The sequence below is a fragment of the Catharus ustulatus genome, chromosome 9 (assembly GCF_009819885.2).
Source record: "Catharus ustulatus isolate bCatUst1 chromosome 9, bCatUst1.pri.v2, whole genome shotgun sequence".
Classification (NCBI taxonomy): Eukaryota; Metazoa; Chordata; class Aves; order Passeriformes; family Turdidae; genus Catharus; species Catharus ustulatus.
In genome coordinates this window covers 13359815-13383264 of record NC_046229.1, presented here as the reverse complement: position 1 = coordinate 13383264, position 23450 = coordinate 13359815, and the positions used below count along the sequence as shown (strand labels likewise).

At 37.6% G+C, this 23450-nt stretch overlaps 1 protein-coding gene across 3 annotated transcripts in view; it reads left to right on the top strand.

The window, feature by feature from the left end:
• The window catches only part of ADGRL4 (adhesion G protein-coupled receptor L4), a 73058-nt gene that overhangs the window by 29107 nt on the left and 20501 nt on the right, over positions 1 to 23450 (top strand). For 2 of the 3 annotated variants that reach the window (XM_033068034.1, XM_033068033.1), the window contains exons 4-11: positions 8326 to 8478; positions 14493 to 14648; positions 15167 to 15237; positions 16959 to 17126; positions 17206 to 17389; positions 19647 to 19763; positions 20848 to 21041; positions 22305 to 22472. In XM_033068034.1, the coding sequence (XP_032923925.1) occupies positions 8326 to 8478; positions 14493 to 14648; positions 15167 to 15237; positions 16959 to 17126; positions 17206 to 17389; positions 19647 to 19763; positions 20848 to 21041; positions 22305 to 22472 (1211 nt within the window). The remainder of the gene's footprint in view (positions 1 to 8325; positions 8479 to 14492; positions 14649 to 15166; positions 15238 to 16958; positions 17127 to 17205; positions 17390 to 19646; positions 19764 to 20847; positions 21042 to 22304; positions 22473 to 23450) is intronic. The other variant, XM_033068035.1, reaches the window with a different exon arrangement.

The window sequence follows — 23450 nt, the reverse complement described above, 5'->3', positions numbered from 1 at the left end:
TCTGCCAGGATGTTGAGGTTGGGTTTTGTAATTAAATCTGTGTGGGGTGAGGAAGGTAAGAGCAGTGTGATCCTCATTCTTGACTTCTGCTCTTGGCAGGTTATGCCCCTTTGCTCCTGTAATAGCAATGGTGTAGGTTAATGGGAGTCGCTCCTCGGGCATTTGTGAGTTTGAGGTCAGGCTCTTTTATGGAAACAGACTTTTCACACACTTAAACCAAACATGAGCATATTCACTTGGAAAGAAATGCAGAAACAGTCCTGGTATTCCTGAGCCTGCCACAAGGAGCAATAGACCAAGCCAGCTGGGGGAAGCTTCTTCAGAATTAGATAAGAGCCTGAGTTTGTTCTTTAGTTCAAACACACCTCTCTGCCCCCTCCAGGGAGGAATTCAGCAACTCAATTTTAATTTCTGGCACCCGAATGTATAATATAAACCACCCCAAAAAGATGGATCCAATAAAACTACCTTTACTAACTAGCTCTGTGCCTGAGCAGTTATTTTATGAATCATTGCAGAGCCCCACGTACTTATTCATTGTGCCCATCACTCTGTGCCACCTGTGCAACAAGCTCACACACCTCACAGTGTCACTGACCTTAATTGTTTCATAATGCCCTTTGTGCTTTGCAGAGGCTCCCAGAGCAGCACAGGTGCATTTGGGTGCTTCCAGCCCCAGCTGCCTGGCACGGTGGGAACACAGTGCTGCTGTTGCCATGTGACATTCCAGACCCCAGGATGTAGTCCTGAGTGACTGAAGTATGATAAGCCCATATGCTGACATAGAACAGCACCATTTCTTATCATAGCCTTTGCTGCATGTTTGTAGCAAGTTTGATAAAGCTCATCAGATAATGCTCAATGTTCCCCTGCCTCAGTCAAGCTGGGTTATCTCTCAGTTACACCTTCTTCACATCTTGCTTGCCCACACCATGATGGCCCCACTCTGGATTTCTTATATAAGCTGTAAAGTGCTGATGCATTTCCTGGCTGTGTTTTCTGAATATTTTTTTTTTTTCTCTTGAAATTTCGTATAGTGTTGTCTGGAAGCTTTTATTCACCCTTAATCAGACTGTTTCCTAAGCTGCTTTCCTTCTGTCTAATCTTTTGTGTGGACCAAAATGTTTAGATTTGAGTGGTGACGTCTCACTCATTCACATCCTGTCAGATGGGAGCATTGTGTTGCTTGAGTCCACAATATGACCATTCAGGAGCTGCCTGTGACTGGAACTGAAATTGGGATTATTTTTTATCCACTCCTATTTGGTATCTGTTAGCCAGTTTTCAAAAACATTCACCTAGTCTCATCTTCTCACCTCAAAAACCAGTCTTGGAACACCAGCAGACCATCTTCAACCTATTTTGGGGCTTTTTCCCACTGTACTGTCTCTGACATCACACACTGCTACACTCTCTCTCCTTCTTTAGCATTGCATTATAACAACTCATCAGACCAGCTTCTCAGCTGGTAAATTAATGCCATGTTCTTGGGAGAAAGGCAGAAGGGCATCCTGGAGTGCTCCAGATTCAAGGAGGTCATGGTCTGCTACCCTGAAGAGTGAGTGGCAGCTCCCTGTCCCTTGTGCCTGAGCTGCACTCGGGCCGTGCTCAACACCCACAGCCCTGACAGGCACCTGGGACCCTGCTCTCCCCAAACAGGGGATGCCTGACCAGCTCTGAGTTCTGCCTGCAGCAGAAAGGGTGAATCTTCATAGCACCCCTAGGTCTTCCCCTCATGACCCAGACAGGTAAGGGGTGCCAGACAATTTGTCTGACAATTTGTCTGTCTTTTGTCACTAATTTGTGGTTTGGACACCCAAACTGATGCTCTGTGCTTGCAGCTCTGAAGTTTTCTTGCTGAATCTCTGTTGGTCAGTGAGGTGTCTTCTGGGAGAGTGATGGGAGGGTGTTGATGCACTGCTTCTAGAGCTTGGCTCTCCAGAGGTGCAGGAGAGGAAGTGATGGGGGAAAAGTGTGAAAGAACCACTCAATATTTATTCCCTCCTTCCATTATTTAATCCCCTTTTTACTTCTGTTTTGCTAATTTAAGCACCTTGTTCCTTTTTGTTCTCAAATTCTTGCAAATGCCACTCTGGGTAAATGGTTTCTTACCCCACCACAACCCCATTCTTCATATATGAGTGATCACAAATTATAGATTTCCTTTTTCTGATATTTCACAAGTGTTGAAAAGGCTGGATATTCTGTGTGGCTAAACAAATGACAATTTCTTCACTGGCACTTACCTGATAATAAATGTTGTTCATGTTTAATTTATAATATCTGGAAATATCAGCAAGGGGTGACAAAACAGTTTAGATAATATACTGACCTCTTCAAACCTTGTCCATTCTCTGAAACTCAACCTGAGTGTGACTTTAGGATGTAGGAAACTTCCCTTTCCTCCTTCTTTTAGACTGTGCTTTCCTGTTCCTTAAACTGGGACTAAGGGAATTTTCTGTTGTGAGGCCCTTTAGTACCTCCAGACATGAAAGAACTGCTGATCTGAAATCATCCCTTTATATACACATAGCCTATGAAGATGTGAGAGAAAATACTTGTTTGGTGTACTACAACCTTATAGGAGACCAGCTAGCTACAGAGCCACCGAGTTAAAACCAGTTAAAAACTCCTGCCAAGCTACAAAACACCCCAAGAAGGCATTTGTGAAAAGCTCTTGAAGGCAGTAGGAAATGTGAAATCTTAACAAGGCAGAGCTTGCAGTGGCAAGATTTTCTGTGCAGCAACTGCATGGTTCCCTGCCCAGGTGTAGGACAAAGATGAATCAGGCCCATTATGAAAGCAATTCATATTTAAATGAGATTTCCAGCCCAGTTTCTACCGTCTCAAGTGGTTATTCTAAGCATCTGCTCTTTCATGCTGATTTAGACCAAGCTCGAATGCTGAATCTTTGGAGAATCATAAACAAATTGTGTTAAATTGCCATTAATGGAAACAAATCACAAGAAAGGAAAGGCAAGGTTGTTAATGGTATTGCTGTTCTTAACTCGGGCTTTGATGGCAGTAGATGCAGTCCTGCAGCACAGAAGTAATGTATGTAAAATCACCCACTGCTCTGAGACCTCCAGACAAGCTAAGCACAGCGGGGGGAGTAGCACTGGAATTTGTTTTACAGGAAGCCTTTCATTTCCTTGCTTTTGAGGGGTTAAGTGAGGCACTTCAAGCCCTGTTCTCCCATGAGGGTTACACTAGGGAAGGGTAGTTTTTGTCTCCCCAGGGGCTCCATAGCAGAGGCTGCTGTCAGAGCCCAGCCGGATGCGATGAATCAATGCATTCCCCAGGCGCCCTGGCTGCATTTCCTGCCTGCCCACTGCTGTCCACCTCTCACACTGCACAGATCTGTGTCCATCCTGATAGATGGGCATGCCCCAGGGACCAGCCTCGCTTTCCACAGATGGGCTTGCACGGATTAGGGAAAAAATAATTGCTGATGATTTAATTGCATTAACTTTAGTCATGGGGGAATGGCACTAAATAGAATGTGCATATATTGTAGTGTAAGAGCTGCTTGTAGTCCTTAGTAACTTCATTAAACATGAAAATCACAGCATCAGGTCTAGGCTTGTTCCAGGGTGGCTTTGGGAAAACTCAGGTTATCAAATTCAAGCTCTGGTCAAGAGTCCTCAATTCATTAAAATACTTCTATACTCTTCATTTCTACAAAAATCACATTTTGTATAGATTGGGGAAGACTGAAAGTGCACAAATCATTCTGTTTAACTTTGGATTTCCAATTGGTTTTTTTGTTACTTGAAGTAAAGGGAGGAACAATTTCTTTCAAAATTTATAAAAGTGAAAACAAGAAAAACTTCTGTGGTTGTGAATCAATATGACAGGCTTCACCCCAGAACTAACTCTTCATATTATATGTCATCATACCATCAAAAGTCTATCACAGAGATGTGCCCAGTGCAATGAAAATCTTTCATAGCTGTTTGATAAATCCACTACCATGACTTTTCCTCAAGACATTTTGCATGTAAATTAGGAAATTATAACAATCTTCTATCCAAATTAAGACATATATATAATAATAATATAATAATGATAGCTCAAAGAATTTTCCAATGCTTATCACAAAAAAACAAATTATGTAATTTTGTACTTGTTTTCCAATTGAAGGTTGTAATTTCATAACCACACATTATTAAAATGCCATATATGACACAGTAAATCTTGCCCTTTAAAAGAGATATGGAATGCAACAAAATAAATGTTCCAGGTAGGCTTTTTCCCTCTTAAATCTTATCAGATTCCTCTAGCTTCCAACTGCATCATGACCCTAAAATCCACAAATCATTCTTCCTTTTGGTATTGGTATGTTTTAAAGTTTCTAAAATAATTTAATGCTCTCTATACAAAAATGTATTCATATTAATGAGCACAAGTGTTTTAAAACCAGCTCAAATCAAAATGGAGCTCTAGAGGTATATCAGTTTTTCTATTTTTTTCTTTTATTTTTTGCTTTTGAAGATCTGTAATGCAGTCTCAAGGGACTAGTAGAGGTACAATTACATTACATTGACTATTATAACAGTAGTTGATTCTGTCTAGCCATAATGACATTTATGTACAGTAAAGTACATGCTAGCTGTAGTTTTAAGGTAAAAATGGAAAATTGATTTTATTATACAACTCTACCATGTAAACATCCTACCAGCATCCAGGAACACATTCCTATATCTCCCACATATCTTTGAGTTACTCAATACAAATTTCCTTGGTAATTATTTATAACCTTCCTTACATTTTGGTTGGTAATGATGAGATTTTAGAGCAATCCAAATCATAGTACTGACATGTAAAAACATAACTAACCAAGAATGGAAAGCAACCCAAAAAACCCAACCAAGCCTGGAATTCCAACAACCTGCTCCATGCCCCCACTGTCATTTCCCAAGGCAGTGCAGCATTCAGGTAATGCTTTGTGCAGCAAACAGACTGGAATGCAACATTACCAATAAGCCATGATAATTAACCTTGTCATTTGGCTAGTCATGTCTCTAAAGTCTCCAAATTTTTCATAATTTACTGGAGACAAAAAATCTTTAAAGCAATGTGTATTCCCGAAATACTGCCTGCAGTGTTCAATGAGTGTCTATGCAGCACTAAATACACATTCTGTAATTAAATTAGGTAGCAACAAAGCAGGTGGGTTATATGAGTGCTGTCACTTAAAGTATCCTTCTTGCATAGGCAGAAAATTTTGTTAAAAAAACATTTTTTCATCTATAAATCCCGTTGTTTTTTTCTGACATCCTTTAAATCACAAATCCAACAACATTATAAATCATGTAAAATTTGGAATATTACTTTAAGCCCCTGGGCTTCTCATTGGAGTGCTGTCTGAATAAAAAATTCAGATTGTTTACACAGAGAACTTGATAATATCTTTGCAATCATTTTTTATCTTGTAGAATATTTTGTGTAAAAAAGAACGTTTAGATAGACTGTTTATGAAAATCCTTTCTGTTTTTTTCAGACTTCTTCTTTTGCCTTTCTCATTAACCCAGTAATTTTCCATAGCCTACTTACATGAGTAACTTTTACGTCATTAATTTCAATGCAAGCAGGATGTGGTCCAGTAAATTATCCCCAGCACAGTCTGCTCAGTATTACTTTAGACCATGGGAATAGTGAAAAGAAAGCTCCATATGAATTTAACTCTAAAATACTCATTCTTGTGTTTGCAATGTAAGTTACACTGTTCTTCAATGTTCAAAATGTTTCTGTCATGATCTGAAAGATCTCTCAATAAGCAAACTTACTAAGGCCATACAGTCACCATTACACCCCTCCCAGACATCATAAATATTGAGGAAAAACAACAATAATTCAGTGAAGTTATTTAGGCATAATTGTAGAGAATTTATTGATAACCACCATGTGAGTAATTTTAATATTGCTTTCAAATCCTTTGGACCACCTGAAAAAGGTAATATTGCTGGATTGCGAGGTTGAACTCCTTGGAAAAAAATCTAAAAAGAAATGTTCTTGCATGTACCCTTTATATTCTCTACTTGATATTCCTCTACTTGATATCAAGTCCTGCCATCATCAGTGCCCTTCTGCTTCTCATCTTCCAAGACTACTATCCTATGAGCTTTCCAAAGTCAACACATACTCTTCTAGAATCTGTAATATTTTCCCAAGACCCAATTTATTTTACTATAAGGTAGTTATATAGTATTATAATACTAACTATAGTAAGGTAGTCCAGTCTTTTTTTGTTGTCATTAAATTCTAGGGTCTGGGAGCAAATTAGGGTTGCAAAGAAGTCAGACACACAAAAATTACATTAAAAGTGGACTTTGTAATCAAAGTTTGCAAAGTTTTCTAGGACCTGGTCTCTGCAATGCTACGTGACAAACCAGATTTTTCATATTATCATGCTTTCTTTTTGAACTGGGATCAATATCACACTTTTTCCTCCCCATCATAATTCCACTTTAGCTAATTAAGTTTTACTTTGGCATTCTTTAAGATCCAAATCATACACATCCTCTGCTGTATTCTCATGAATACCAAGGCTGTAGAATAAAAATTGTTGACGTGTGTTGGCAAAGTGCTTTTATACTTGGATGCCTCATTAAATTACATTACATTTTAGTTTTAATGAGCATAATCCATTTGATACTGTTGACCCAAATTCCCTTGAGGAAAACTGCAGCTCTGAATTGATATTTGCATGTCTGAGTCAACTGAGTCACATTCAAAATCATGTCAGACTTCAAATCTCAAGAAATGTCCTGTTTGAGATATGCTGGGGCTGTGACTAAGTTATATTCCAGAAATGTATTCCTGCAAGGCTTTGTGGCTCTTGCTGTACCTTACTCTTGTCACTGCCCCAGCTTATGTGACACTTCCCTTATCTGCATCCTATCTCTGTAAACAGCTTATGAGAACTCTGACCATCAGGAAGCAGGAGCACCTTTCTAAAGCTCATCCTTGGGTGTCTTTTCTGAAATCATATTTCTTCTCCCTGTCATGCTACTAAATCATTTCTCTTCTGCAATAAATTGTTATTTCTCTCCCTGTTAGAATTCTTTCCTGTCATTCATCATATTATGAGTACCTTTTGCTTGAGAACAGGAACAAAATCCCAGTGAGTTTCAGGAAGCCTTTAACTCTTTTCCTTTCTCAAGATGTAGAAATAGAGAATTCCACTCAAGAGTGCCACCTTCTTTGCCAGACGTTCATATTTTTATTTTGTTCCAAAGTTTTGGGGTACTTCAAAAAATGGGCTTTTGGGAAGATGGATTTATCAGTATTGGGAGTGTTTCAGTTTGATAAGTAGCGTGACTGGATAAGGAAGCTTTTGAAACTTTTTTCAAATTTGTTCTGAAAATTACTCAGTAGCCAACAGGAAACCTTGGAAGATTTTGGAGAGGAAATGGTTTTATTGAGTCATGCAGTCATTGCATTCAGTTCAAAGCATGAGTTTGTGATTTTGTTTGACCTTTGATTAAGAGTGCTGGATCCCATGCTCATAATGACAGCACATGCTGAGGCTCTGCAGAGATGACAGTCTCAAACTTGTGTATATCACTCCTTTTCACTGAATCATTGGAGGCCTGGGATTAGCTCTGTAAAATTGTTCATGTGAATTTTCAGGTACAAAAATGATGACTTGCAAAGTAATTGCTAAGAGATAAGGTTTAATACATGAATTTTGCTCATCTCTTTGTTAAGACCTTTGAGATAACTAACAAAAAATATACTTAAAAACTCAGGCTAGTAGTAGGATGAATTTGTAAGTCTGTTTTCCAGTAATGCTGAGAAATACCACAGAAGGTCTTTTAAAACAGACCATTACAATTGTGCATTTAGCTATAGTGGTTCTGCTTTGATGTCAGAGAATGAAGGGGATGATTTCTTTATATCCTCTTGACCTCTGTTTTTTTATAATTCAGAATTCCCAGACACATCCTTAGAGTGAGCTGCTACCTGTAGATTTTGGGATAGGAAAAAAAAAAATGTTATCAGTTACAATCATGGCAGGACATGCACTTGTCTCAATCTTTTATTCCAAGTGTATATCCAATTAAACCATTCATTTCAGTATCCCACTGATTCTCTCACCTGTTGATTAACACAGGATGAGGGCAGAAGAGTGCTGCTGAACACCTGATTACATCCTTGGCAATGGGAAAACCATACAGACAAACACCAAAAGTGCCAGCTCAGCATTCAAGACTTAAAATGAAATACAAGTGAAATACCAGAGCCAAATTAAGCTTATACAATACTGCTTTCTTCCATCATCAAATTTAAATCTATTTCTCCATAATTTATGTCTTGCAGATGATAATGAGTGTGAAAATGCTACTCAGCCTTGTGGAGAGCATGCCAATTGCACAAACACAGAGGGGAGTTATTACTGCACGTGTATGTCTGGTTTCAAACCCAGCAATGGTCAACAAATTTTTGTTCCTAATGATGGAACCTCCTGTGTGGGTAAGTTATTACTGTCTGCCAGATAGCTTTACATTGCCACTCTTCTCTTATTGCTTCTCTTAATTATATAAATCTAGCAAAATGCTTTTATATTTGCAAAATTTGGAGTCTGGGTATAAAATTCCCACATTTTGGACTGGAACAGGCTTGCTTAATATTCCAGTTCAGGCCTACACTTCTCCCTGGCAACAGAGCAGCTGCCATTGTTTTCCCTGACACTTGAATCTTGACTCTGCTTGCAGTATATTTAATTCCAAATGTCACAGATTTACACAGCAAATATATAGTTAAGGCAACATAGAAATCGCCAATTCACCCGTTTATGCCACAGTATCACTGATCTGTGAGCAAGGTGGTCACATTCTCTGGAAAAAAAAGTGACAAATTATTCTGCATTCAGATCTGGATCAACAAAATTTTCTGTAAGTTTGAACTAGTATACTTCAAATATCTTTTGTTTGGAAACTTGGTTAGGATACTTTTAGTAATTTTTCAAGTCTGATCAAAAGGAAGGAGCAAGATCAGTGGTTATGCTGCCTCCTGTGCCATTCATTAGCTTCTGTTTCTGTAGCAGTTGAATGGAACATGTTCAAGATTACAGGGGAGGAAAAGTTCTGTGGAAAAATGTTATTTCTGAGCAACCATGCAATCCTTTAGGATTTCCTCTGAATGGAAGAGCTGTAACTATTTCTCTTTTTTCAAACTCTTGGTAATTTTCTCTGTATGTTGCAAAAGTCCTCAGGGAATGGGAAAATGAGAAATAAATCTATTGCCCTTTACACCTTTATGCTGACTGTGTCTCAGTCTAGGTATGTCTCCTGTGAGCTTGTGAGTGCTGACAACCTCTCTTCTCACTGCTCTTAATATCAGCAGAGTGGTTGCATATTAAGCCAGAAAGTGATCTAATCGACATTTCTTGCCCATTGCTCACATCCATCTAAAAGTGCTCTGCTTTATCCAGCTGCTATGAATCATTCTTAAATTAGCTGGGATGGAGACAGTTAGCACATTGAGCTGTAAATATTCTCACCATTTCTGCTCCAGGTTTTGATTTTTACATTATGCTATTTCCTCAGCTTGAGAAGTTTGTCTTCAAAGTTATCTCTCTGACTTTTTTGTGTCACTTTAACTTCTTACCATTACTTCTAACCATTAGCCCGATAATTTCTTCTCTCTTTTCCCTCTTTACTGGGCAGATTGATCTTATTTATCCTCTTCTTTGTTTAGTACTATTTCTTCTTTAAAATCCACATGGAGGAGCCAAGAGCTTTCAAAACTCACACTGAAATTAAAAAATTACCTGTGGGCACCTTTTCTCATTAAACAAGTGTACCAATTACTTTACCAACATGTGAGTCCTAAAGACAACCTTTGATCCACAATTAATTTTTTTCTCTATCCATCAGTGCAACCCTAATAAGATATTTTGCACCCAGTGGTTCTGCTGCTACAGGTAGCAGATATGACTTGCACACAAGCAGCTGACATTTGTGTATTCAGGCTGACAGCTGAAGTAAATATGAAAATTTCATTGTAAATAGAATGCAAGTTATTCAGTACAAATCACAGAACAGAACTACCAGATATACATCCTACATAAGTTTGTAGGGACCCACAATATATTTTTAGATTCTGAAAAGTCTTTAATCTTTTTAATATATGTATATATGTACATGGCAGTAGCTTTAAAACTACAGTGGTTGAATTTTGGAGGGTATGCCATTATGAACCTTATTTGTTTATGCCCTCACACCTACCTGAGTTTCCAGTAGTGCAAGTGTGGTACACAGCCATGGGTGTGCAATTCACTGTCAAAGTCCATGCACATGCACGTGTGTTCCCTCTTTGGAAACTACAGGCTCCCAAGTAAAAAATGGTAATGTTCCCCAGGGTAGTAGATCAAATGAAATCTTGGGACAACAGCTTTGAGAAATGCTGGTTCACCCTTAATCCAGTCAGAATGCTGAGTTTTGAGATGAGGGTCAAAAGTATTTCACCCACATTATCAGGTAGAATTGGTGAAGAGATGACAAAGAAAGATGCAGATAGAGGATGAACTGGACAGTAGGAAGGGAAAGAGAGAAGAAAATGATAGAGGAAATGGAGACGAAAAAAAATAAGAATGCAGAGATGTGACATTTCTGAAGATATTTTTCTGCTGTCCTGAAAGTGAGCTATTAAAATCTACTTTTTTATTTTTGTAAAAGCCATACTTTTCCTTAGACTTCACAATTTATCAAATGTTGAGCTGCAAATAAAAAAGTGAAATATAAACCTAGTTTTTTCACCCCAGTCAACAGAGTAAAAACATGAAAATGGCCATCTGTGAAATGAAAGTGACATCCTCACCACTCTGCCTTTTCTGGGAACATGCTATTATTTCTCTTCAGGTATTTCTGAGAGCACTGGGAAGGCACCCATTCTCCATCTCATCCTTTGCTATGACAAGGGAGCTGTACAGTGCATGGAATCAGGTGTTGGGCCACACTGCTAACTTTTCTTTTTCCTTTGCCTTTTACATTTCTACTTTGTGTGTGCTGCTGCCTTCCACAGTGTGGAGACACAGGGAGGGAACATCTAGTCCTTTGCAATTGGACTTTTCAATCACTTGCAAGCTACTAATAAGCAGAAGGTATAATGTAGACATCAAGCTGTCTTGACTGGCTGGTGAGGAATCAAAGCGATGTAGGTACAATCCTGTAATTGGCAAGACTGAACATAATAACTGCTCTCCGTACTTTTAATTTAATTGGAATTTCCTTGCCTGCTGCAGTAAATGAGGAGTGACAAAGCACAGAAATAAAATAAAAGGTTATAAATCTATTTTCACACCAGCCTAAGTGGTGTTGGTGATATTATTTTTCTGATCGCAGCTATTATAAAAGCTTCAAAGTTCTGCTCCAGGATTTGTTTTGAATATTTACTGAGAGGCCAGGGCTTTTTATACAGACCTATGGCAAATGCTGTTCTGTTTTAAAAGCTGCTGTTCCTCAGCCTTTGCTCAGGAATGCTGTCTCTCACACTGCTCGCACAAGCCTTGGCAGCCCACTCCTGCTCTACAGCACATCAAGGAGAGGGTTTGGGATCCTCACCCCAAAGCTCCACTAAAACTGGATTGCTGAAAGCACTGACAAGCTGTTGTCCATGTGTGGTCCAACAATTGCATATTTGGTTAAAAAGGCATCACTACAAAATATAGAGAAAGAAAAGCCTACAGCTACTGCACACAGCATTTCAAAGCAGGAACTTAAAAGCTGCATGCTTGCAACTGTCACAAACTGTTGGCTGCCCCCAACAATCTCATTGATTTAAAAGGGATAGGAAGCTGATTAGCACCTTGCAAGATCAGGCACATTGCCTTTTAATTTTGTCATCCAGGAGTTGTTTTTTTCTTCTGGAAACAGTAAATTAAATAGGCGTGATATGGACCCATTCCATATGGACAACTCAACTGCAGAAAGTCTATTTGCATATACTCAACAGGGTGTCTCTGTCAGACTTTAAATAGCAGTTCTGTTTCCAGAGATGTGCCAAAATACTTGAATTTCTGCTGTTGTTTTGGATAATCATGTCTTCTCATTAAAATCTCCGTTACACTTAATATCTGACATAATTACAAAAAGAATTTGCATGACTGCCCAATAATAGCAAATGAATAATTTACTGATCTAAAAGTTTATGAAAAGTGTCATGACAATTTTGAAACATTTGTATCAGTAAATTATACAGAACCTGATCCTTAGTAACAGTATTCTCAACAGCATTCAAATATTACCTTTTTTATTTATAGGTTATAAATAGTTCTATAGTTTCAGCAAAGATTGTTGTCAACTGCAGGTATTTTAGCATTGCATTAAGTGATGAATGGCTTATTCAGATGTACATGTCCTCCATGTAGCTGGCAAGGCCAAATAAATCGTTGGTTTTAGGGTGATGTGTTTTCTTGTTAGACAAACTGGCTTTGTCATGATTTTCACCCTTGCCACTACAATTCATTCAAAGTCTCTCAGTCTTACAGTCACACAACAAGGCACTGACACACACCCACTTGTTTCAAACAGAGCTTTATAATTTACTGATGTGAGAGGTTATTTAAATGCCAAGAGTAAGAACTCTAGCCTTATGTCTTTAAATGACAGCATTTAATTATGAGGTATCCTGTGTGTAGCACTATATCATGCTATTTTCCTTTCCTTTTGCCAGATTGGTTCATGAACAATGTTAACTCCATAACTATGAATACTGAGGTCACAGAAACCATACAAGTACAAATAATGTAAAGCTCAATTCCTGAAAGAGAAACATTAGCAGTTTGGGGCATTAAATATGGAAATAAACTATTGCCCTAATGCAGAAATTCAAAATCCTGCTTTAAACTTCCATGCTGGCACCAAGCCATTTAAACACATTGCTGTCTTGGTTGCTCTCCTTGCAGGGCAGTGGTGGCTGTGCTGGGGTGGGCAAATGCACCTCCAGCTCCACATCTCCTTCCTGTCTGTGCAGGAGTCTGAATTGCTTTTCCAAGGCAACTTCCAAAATTCAGGCTTAAAACACAGCATATCAGGTGCAAATCAGAGCCAACGGCTCATTGAGAAAAAAGGATACATGAAAGTGAGGTGGGGCTTCAATCTTGAATCCCAGGGAGACCTCTGTCCATATTGACAGATGGCCCCCAAGTTCCTTCAGGTATTTTTTGCATTCCCTCGATATATCCACATATACACAGTATATCTTTCCATTTTTCAATAATAACCTTATTTCATATGCATTGCTGCTCCTCTTTGTGCTCCTTTTTAAATACCACCAAGATTCTTGTATCAAAAGCAGGATGTGAAGCTAGTTCCTATAAGCTAATAGTTCCTCTAAGTGCATTTCCAGCCACCCCATATCTGATTTCTGCTTGTCTGTTCTTAACACCCCTCTGGCTGAGCAGAGGCTGCCTATCAACTCAGATAGCTCTTCTCCTCCACTGATCAATTAACCACTTCTCCTTTTTTTTCACCAATTTCTCTCCAAAATTAAGCATCATACCAGCTCTTGACTGGAGTTGTCATCCTCCCTCCTTCATTCCCTACACTGTCTTTCCTTCAATTCAGTTCTCAGGCTATTACTTTAACCCACTCATGTGCCACTTCATTTTTCAGATATACCTGTCCCAAAGCTCTACATTTTTTTCTCCTTTCCAGCCAGCACTTCACAGTCCATTATTTAATTCTCCAGAATGATTTGGTATAGTTCCCAGCTTGCTTTCTCCATTGAGTTATTTGATCTTTATCCTTAGCCAGCCAAATAATGCAAAATAATCAGTACTCCAGCCAGGGATTTAGTACCCAGCACTCCTAAATTGATCAATTCATGGATTCCCTTACTGGAATTTATTGGTTTTACTCTTGGGTTATGCCCCACCCAGTTACTGAACTTGTCTACCGAATGGCAATTTATTTAGAAGCACAAAAGACATTTTGGGTAAAAGCAATTTGAATGTGGATTAAAAAAAAAAAAAAAAAAAATGAAAATATATATAAAGATATATCAAGTACTTTAAAGAGCACTGAGTTTAATTCTTAGATTAACAAGATGGACAGAGTGAGCTTTTGCAGTGTCTTTTTAAGACTGCAACTTAAAAGACAAGTCTGCAGGTTGGTTTTGTGGTTTTTTTCTTTAACTGAGCTGAGAAAATCTATTTAGTCTAATCTCTGAAAAATGGATTTCAGATGATTTGCATCATGTCAACCATTTTGTCATGATAGAATTAATATAGTTTTAAAACACAAGCAGTGTAGTATTATATAGCAATAAAAATACGATCAATTATGATTTATCTTTCTAATCCCTAAGTATTATAATTGGCAGGGCTTTTGCCATTAAGATTGTGGGTTTACTTTTTGCTTTTTTTTATTACATGAAATTTTATTATGAAACTGCTTGTAGTGTGCAGGGCTATTATCAACAAAGCAGCAAGGTGTTAGTCTGTAAATACTTAATAAAAATTCAATTTCTCACGATATTTGCAGATGTAGATGAGTGCAGCAATGAAGGAAATGTTGCCTGTGGAGATCATGCAAAATGTGAAAACGTGGATGGAGGGTTTAACTGCTCCTGTAAGGAAGGTTATCAACCATCCACAGGAAAATTGCAGTTTAAGCCAAATGATGGCACTTCCTGCCAAGGTACATGATATTATAAAGGTTTATGTGTTATTATAGAGATACATCTTCTGAGAAACCCACCAGTGCCTATTTATCTTCAGTTAGATTAATCAGCAAGACATGAAAAAGAGGCAAGGCTGTGGCATCTACAATTCCTGCGAATAGAATAATTTTGTAAATGTGTTTTTGCTAAACAGTGTGATGAGATCCATTTGAAATAATGGTTACCTCCTCACAGTTGTCAGATCTGCACTCCTCTCTGTAAAAATTCGAGCTGTCTCTACTCCACCAGTGGAAGTCCCATAAAAGAAACCAAACTCCCTACCTGAATAAAACAGCTCGTTCCAACCCACTGCTATAACTTTGGCCAATATAAAATCTTTGTAATTGTAGTTTGAGAATGGAATGCTGTGTTTTGTCTCATAAATTCAGAATGCTGCTGGTTTGGGCAATGACCTAGACAAGCGCTTTTGCAATTAGTATGTATTGAATATTGATTGAACTGCAATGTATAATTAGTTTCCCTTTTTATTTTACAGAAAATCCAAAGGCCAAGTGTGAGCTATTCAAAGACTGTATAGCTGAACATATTAATAGAACTTTAGCCAGAGTAAGTAGCATTGGTTTGTAGATTAATTTTCAAATCCTTTAATTGTTTCTGTTTGAAACCCCTATTTCAATTATAATAGTTCTTAAACAGTTTTTAACAAAGGCTTGAAGCATACAATTGAACTTAAGCATGTTTACAGAAGGCTTTTTCATAATTTCAAGTTATTTGAACTGGGTTGTATGTTCTACTCATGATAATAACTTGCTGGGAATCTGCGTGTTCTTTTTCCAGCAAAGCGAGTCATGATGCATGAAAAATTCAGAAGTGTGGTAATCACTCAGCTGTTTCTGTAATTTCTGGAGTTACACACTGCTGCATTTACTGATGTGCAATTATTTGCTTGTTCAGAAGGAAGGCAAGATAGCTTACAAAAGTAATGTCAACAAGTGACTAAATAGAAAAGGGAGCCATAACATCTTGGTGTGCTGTTTTATTTACTCCTCAAAGGCAAGTGTGTAAAGTGAAACAAGATTTATAGAAACAAAGACACTAAAACAAATACTTTTTCACCAAAAAATACTCTTTTTTACCAGAAACAGAGATTTCTGAAGCCAATTAAGAATATAATAATGAATGCACTATCCATTATTCTACAGCTACAGTATTGTCTAATTTTAAAGGATAAATGAAGCATAAGCATAAATAAGTTAAACGCAATTGTATATATTTGCATTTGATATTAAGAAATTTGATTAAGTTACTGGATTCAAAAAGATATTATTTTAAAGAGTTTCATTGACCTAGTATTATATCTGTGTTATGTTAACATAGATTTTATATTTACCTGCAATGTAACACATAATATCAAATATGATACCTGCTTATCACACTTAGGTGCAAAAACTTGGTAAATGTTACAGATGAATCTTAGAGTGAGATTTTTTAAAGATATACTCAAACTAAAATTAATAATTCAAAATACTTTCATGTAAATAACTGTCAGATTTTTAGCCTGTTTTCTAGTTCTGTTGCAGTCAAAGACAAAGCAAGCCCCATAAAAGCTGTTGAATAGCAGAGAGATCATACAAAATCAGATGTTGAGTGTTTTATTAATTAGATTCCAGTATTGTGAAGTAGGAATTCTTCTCTTATTCGGCCATGAGACTGAAATGTGGAAGGTTAATCTTCATCTCACACTCTCCTGCCCATATTTTTAAACTAGCTGTTTTACGTAAATGCCTTCAGTGGTTTATAAGCTGAAGCACTGAAGGAGAAATAGGCAGTAGAGTTCACTCAACTACGTGCTTTATAATTTGCATTTGAGAAAAAACAACTAAAAAAATACAAATACTTCCCATCTGCTCCCACCTCTTCAGTTAAAAAAGTCAATAAATTAATACACAGGCAGAATAATCATATCACTGATATTTAATTATTTTTGCAGAATATTTACTAGTCTACTTTAGATCATCAGAATTAATAAAAGTTAATAAATAAACTTAAATTAATAAAACTTAGCTGCTGTAGGGAAAAATTTGTAATGATAGCATATGATTTTTTTAATTGTGATTGCTTGTGAAGGTTATACTAGATGTGTAATATCAATAATTTGTCAATCACTTTATCAATAATTCAACCTGTTGACTGAGGAGGAGTGCTTATGCACAAGTGTCTTATAAACCAGTATATTAATTAACAGAAATCAGTCTATTAGTTTCATTTCACATGCAGAAATACGGCTTTACTTGTTTCATTAAGATATGAATTCTGACATTTTTCAGATTAGTCATTTAAAAACACCTCTGGAGAAGCTGCAAGAAATTAATAAAAATACATTGGGACCACTTTCCCCTGTGGAAGTGGTTTCATATGTTGAAGCACTGTCGTTTTCATCGTGGAGCACCATGAGTGACTCTGACAACGAAGCCCTTCACAACACCACCATCAACGTGAGTGGATCAAGCCTTGGAGTTTTGGGGTTTGCCCTTATTCCAAAGAGTCTTCTCAAACACATGCTTTTACTTACAGGTCTTGGTCAACACTGTGAACAATTTTCTACAAAAAGACAAAATTACAGTCTGGGAAGCTCTACCTGTAGATAACCAAAGGCGGAGCCTGACTAAGCTGCTGCACACTGCAGAGCAGGCAACACTTCTCATGTCACAGGGCTTCAAAAAGACAGCCCAGCTGGATGCTAATGCAAGTGACATAGGTAAGATAAAGAAAATTCGTCTAAGATATACTTTAGATGTGGATTAAACTGAGGAGGTTTTCAGCACAATTATGAAGATTAGAAATGGTGTTATGTGAAAGACCCAGGTGTTAATTTGTATGATTTTTGTAACTAACACCTGACTTTCGGTGTAGGTATCATAATTTTCAGACTAAACGTTTGAGACCAGAGCAAAAAAATACATTTAGAGCCTGTGGGAACTTGTTCTCATACTCTCTTTAAATGTCTCATTATGACCATCCATACTCATACACTGTAGATTCATTTTATAAGCACAAAATTATCCGATGCATCTTATGTGTATAAAAACACCAGTGGAACAAAATTATGGACTTGCTCCTTACAGATTTTTTTTACTCTTTTTGGACCAGTGTAGTTGTTATAAATGAACTTGGAATAAAACCTGGTGAGTGTTGTGTTGAGTGGCTTTATCTCAACAGGAATTTCTCATGTTAAGAGGAATTCCCCAGGAGGAGAATTGGTTAGTCTCAGCTGCACCATTTTGCTCCCCTACCTTCTCCCTGTGTGCTGGTGTTTTCCCACGAATACCAGCTGATTTTGCTGTGGTAGTAATAGTTTCACCATTCCTTCACTGAGAGCAGAGTAAGGCTGACACCAGCCACCTTTGAAAACCCTGAGAAGGCATAGCTGATTCCTTTCTCAATGGCCACTCTTTCATCTCTATTTTTTCTGAATGTCCCCAAACTGTATGTGATCTGATTTCTTATTTTAGATTTAGTACAGTCCTTCAGTGTCTCTCACCAGCTTGCTGTTTTATATGATGACTTGATGAGAAAGTTTCCTACTGTGGTCTCAAGGCAGGTCAAACCGCCTGCTCTTCCCTCACCTTTCTGAAAATAAATTAGAGTGATGAAAAAGTGGGGAGGGATTTATTCCTTGACATAGACTCTGTAGAATCAGACTTATGTTATTGCAGAGCACCTCTGGGTCTGCAGCAGGTCCAGAGCAGTGCCAGGTGCTGGCTGTAAAGCCCCTGTGCCCCCTCCCCAACCTCCCTCCCTTGGAAGCAGAGGCTCCCATCACCACAGAGCTGAGGCCATGAAAGTCAGGAAGAGAGGATTTGGATGCAGTCTCCAGTGGAACTGGATATCAGTCACCAAGGTGACAAAAAAGCATAAGGAGAATGGAGAGGAATTCCTGTGTTGAAAGGTTAATGATTATAGTCCCTAGTTTTTTCTAAATTTTTAAACTGAATAAGTTCATTTCCAAATTGGACCCAAACCCTAAAATTTTTTGTTACTGTTTGCCAGTATGAGTAAATTTTTCACATGTCTCATATGTGCCACACAAAACTATTTTGGGATAAGACCTACAGCATCACCCCTCTCTCTCCACTGCTTTTTTTGGTGCAAGCTCTTGAACTACGAGCTTCTCAAAGCTCCAGCCAAAGAAAACAATTTTTTATGCCCTTACAAACATTTTCTGACAGCTGGTCTATTGAATAGCTCATATTATTTTTGTGTGCTGTGCTATAAGCAATGCAGATGGTCTAGCTTGGTTATATTCCTCCACCAGTCAAGTTTTAGATTTGTTTGCTGTTGTTTTGTGTTGTTTTGTTTTGTTTTGTTCTGTTTTGTTTTGTTTTCAGAAAAAGCCTGATTGACTTCTTTTTGTTCCCATCCTGAGTGATTGAAACTCAGCACTGTAATGAAGCAAGTAAAGAGCTCAATAGACTCTAATGTAGTTTTTGTCCTAAGGGGTGATGCTTGTTTGCTTTTTGACAAGACACATCATTAGTTCATGGCGCAATGTGTATTTGGTAGCATGGATAGATAACCATAAAATATATACTTTTCAAAAACTGGCTTTTATCAAATGTTATTATTCAGTGGAGAATTTTATGCTTTCCTTTTTATAATTGTGATTTGTGGCTCCTTTCAGAAATACATTTTTAATAAAGCAATAGCTCTTCCTAAAGTAACCTACATTGTTTTTTCCAGTACCTAATTTAAGGCAAGGTAAATAAGAGACTATATTTTTCATGGAAAGAGTAAAAAGTATGAGAGCAAAATGCATGCATGAAAATAAAAAAAAAATAGATGTTTAAACAAACATGTTATATTAATGAAATTTTTCTTGAAATATTTTGCACGAGGATAGAGTCTTAAAATTCACAGTAATTATGCAATTCAGTAGCACATTTATTAACCCAACTCTAAATTATGGTAGGCCATAATGGAGCTGTGATTTGTACACTATTTTTCTTCTTTTGCAGCACTCAGGGTTTTTGCCTTTGATTCACACCACATGAAACACATCCACCCTCATGTATACACAGGGGGAGATTACATAAAGATCTCTCCGAAGAAGAGAAAGGAACCTCATCCAAATGGTAAGAAACAAAGGTTGGAGAGTAGGTGGGTTAATAAACACCTTGGATGGAGTTGTACCCACTAGAAAACAACCAAATGTGCAGTTAACCAAAGCTGAACTTCCACACTGGTAGCTACAAAGAAGACAAGGTATTTTTATCATCCTTTCTTCTTTGTTGTCTCAAGACTGATATTCTAACATATCCAGTGGCACAGTGAGTATCCAGTGAGTTTTCACTGGATTGGTATCACAGATCTGAACTTTATCCATTTCGCTCTATGACTTTGGACTGACCCCTCCAACTCTCTGCGCTTCTTCTCCTTCAAAATGTTGTGCATTTTTCCATTCAGAGAGTAGCTCACTGGGGCATGTAATCTTTAGCACCAAAACCAGCAGGACCCAAATCTGGCTTGTACCTCAGAGTGCTACAGAAAGGGTTTGCAGCTACTACCATCACTAAATATAAATGCATGTGTCTAAACAGCTCTGGAATTAAAACACATAATTTCATAAACATGGAGAAGATTTTTTCAATCCTCATATTCCATCTAATCTGTATCTAGCCACATATCAATATCTAAAAATGTGGTTTATTGTGGTGCCGGGGAGAAAGTCACTACATTGTTTAAGATCAGCACTGAATCCAAAAATACCTTTTTTCCTTTTCCCTATTTGTAATCCATCCTGGGTCCAATGTAATGGAAGTCATTACAAAAGCAAGCCAGGTACTTCAGAAAGGTCCAGTATTTACTTCAGGTGTGAGACATTTTACTTTATAAGAGTTGACACCACATGTGTAACCAGCTGCAGAACAGCAGCAAGCATACATTACTCTAGGAAAACTACATATGCATATATCTAATTAGTATTGCCAGTGCGAACACACATTTTTATTTCTAATGCCAGTTACATTGTTTTAAATAAAGCTATATTTCATTGTCTCTAAAACATTTTTATAAGTATTCCACAAAGGCTCCATCTGTTTTGCATATTTTATGCAATAGCAGCAATAATGTCTATTGTTTATTGTTTCTTTAATGTCTTCAATTTTACTCTTCCATAAAAACCCACGAAGTGCTAACCATGGTCTGTTTGATTGATAGGCACTGTTGCAGTTGTCTTTCTGCGGTACAGCAATATCGGCTCTCTGCTTTCATCGCCTCAAAACCGCTCCTCCAAAGATCCTTCAGAGCACAGACAGACAGTCAGCTCAGCAGTTATAGCTGTGGCAATTAGCTCAAATCCACCCACACTCTATGAGCTCGAGAAAATAACATTTACCTTAAAGTATGCCAAGGTAAGGGGGGGGGGTTATTATCAGCTTCAAGTAAAACAAAACATTAGCTAATCATTTTATGTGATGTTAGCATACCTGCAGCATATGATAAACTAAGACATAATTCTGTTGTTTGCTGATGTGAGGTTACCATTTATACTCTAATAAGATTAATCTCAAATGTGACATCTTAAGTGCACTATACTAAATGTGGTACAGAGGAAAATTGCAATGGGACTAAAACAAGGGCAATAATGCCATCTTTGCTGGTTGTAGTATGGATAAAATCTAGATGTCTGAACCAGAGAATATTACAGGATCTTGATTTTTCTGTATTTAGGTGAGTTTTCTTTCTGACAGTTTATCAGAACAGTTAAGCACGTATACTTAAAAAAAGAGAATACTTCAAGGTTAATGCAAAAAAGGTAACCTGGAATAAGGGGGTAATAGCAGAATCTATAGTTTTGAAGCTTTGTTACTTCTAAAATCTGAACACATTTACTTAAAACGGAGAGGTTTACTTCCAGCAAATACAGATTTTTGCTGGCTTCATTCATATGTGAAAAATCACCTTACATGTCACAAGTAATCACAAACATAACAAGAAAGCAACTCTGTGGAGAGATGAGCAATGGGACAAGGTGCTAACAGTGGTTACACAGCTTTTGAATTTGTTACTTCCTTTCTGAGTTAGAAATTATCTTTATATAGATTTGCATATATTTATAAAGTCTGTATTACAGGGGAGACTTAGTCTTTGACGAGATTTAGTAAGCACTAACTGTACTAAATAATACTAATGGTCTTACTCATCACTGTTGTGTAGCAGGTGATATAGCAGGTGTGATATGACTCTGGCTTTATCCCAGATTGCCTTTGTAAAATGGGCAGAATAAGTCTCAGTTTTTGAGCTGCTCATTTGGAATGGATAAGCAATGTGGCTGTAACCTTGGAGTCCAGTCCATGTTCAGCAGGTGCAAGTGTATATATAACTATGTTTTCAATAGGTAAAAAATTCCAACATCTTGGCAGGTGCCAGAAGGGTTCAGTAATCTGGTTAGACTACATGTTTGGTGGTGTTTTAGCCATGTGAATAAATTGCTTTCATCCCCAGCCACGTTCTAATTGCTTGGAATAGGCCTTGCAGAACGTGTTTTTTGTTTCCCAGCCCTCCAATGATAACAAGCATTTTTTAATGAATTGCACGGTCTAGCATAAGAAAGGTCTCTTGATGGGAAATATCCTGCCTTTTGCCATCAGCAGAACATCTTGTTTCTGTTCCAGACTGCAGATAAAGACATTAAATGTGCATTTTGGAACTACTCAGACACAATGAATGGCAACTGGGCTACAGAAGGCTGTGAGCTGACACATTCCAACTCCACTCATATCTCATGCAAATGCAATCATCTGACTCATTTTGCTGTTTTGATGTCCTCAGGTGGCTCCGTTGTAAGTGCAATTTTAATTTAGTATTTTATCTGATACTTTCTTCTGTTTTCATTCCTTATGTTTTTATTTTAGTGCAACCTGCATACTTACCCCCCTTTAGATTGTCTCTTGGTTTTGTTCAGCAAACGCACAATTTATTGTGCACAAAGCAAGCAAAATTCCTCCCATATGTGTTTGAATTTCCTTATGTCCTTTCTGCAGTATTACAGAGCAGTGATGCAGCAAAGTATCTTGTTCCAAAAACACAGTCTGTTGTGCTTATTTTTGGAGCATTGCATTTCATTTTAAATCTCACTTTAAGACTGCTGTGGGATTTATCTGCCATTCATTGGTGGTCAGCAGCCATATGGCCCTGAATTTCTGTCTCTCAAAACTTTGCCACCCATTTGTCTAACCTTGGCATCTAAAAATCTGCTTTAAATTCTCTCTGGAGAGTTTACAGCAGCAAAATCAGTCTGAAGTTTATGACTATTAAACATGGACACTCACGACCAGCACAAAACTGGGAGAATGGCCATTCAATTTATGTCCTACTTATATTAAGAAGCCCCATAGATTTCCAGAGTCTCAGTGGGGATCTGCAAGAGCTCAGGTCCTGCCTCAGGAGGCAGCTTTATAAGGTATCAGAACTGACAGCAAGCAGAATATTAGCATGAATATACTGTATTGAGACAGCTCTCTCACACTGTGAATTTCATGCTGATAGAGGCTGTTTCCTGGTTGCTAAATAGCATCCTAAGTCTTCGGCTCAAATTTAAAACCTTTGCAGGTACTTATATAGTTATTCTGAAAAGAAAAGCAGGGAGGTGAAGAATCTCTCATCCTTTATTTTGTAAGAAAATATTTGATACATTTTCTGGTCAACTGAATACTATCCTTTTGCTGATGTACAGTCATGTATTTCAGAGTTTCTTTGTTCAAATAGCAAACAGCAAAATTGTATTCTTATACAGAAAATATTCACATCCGGTATTGAAG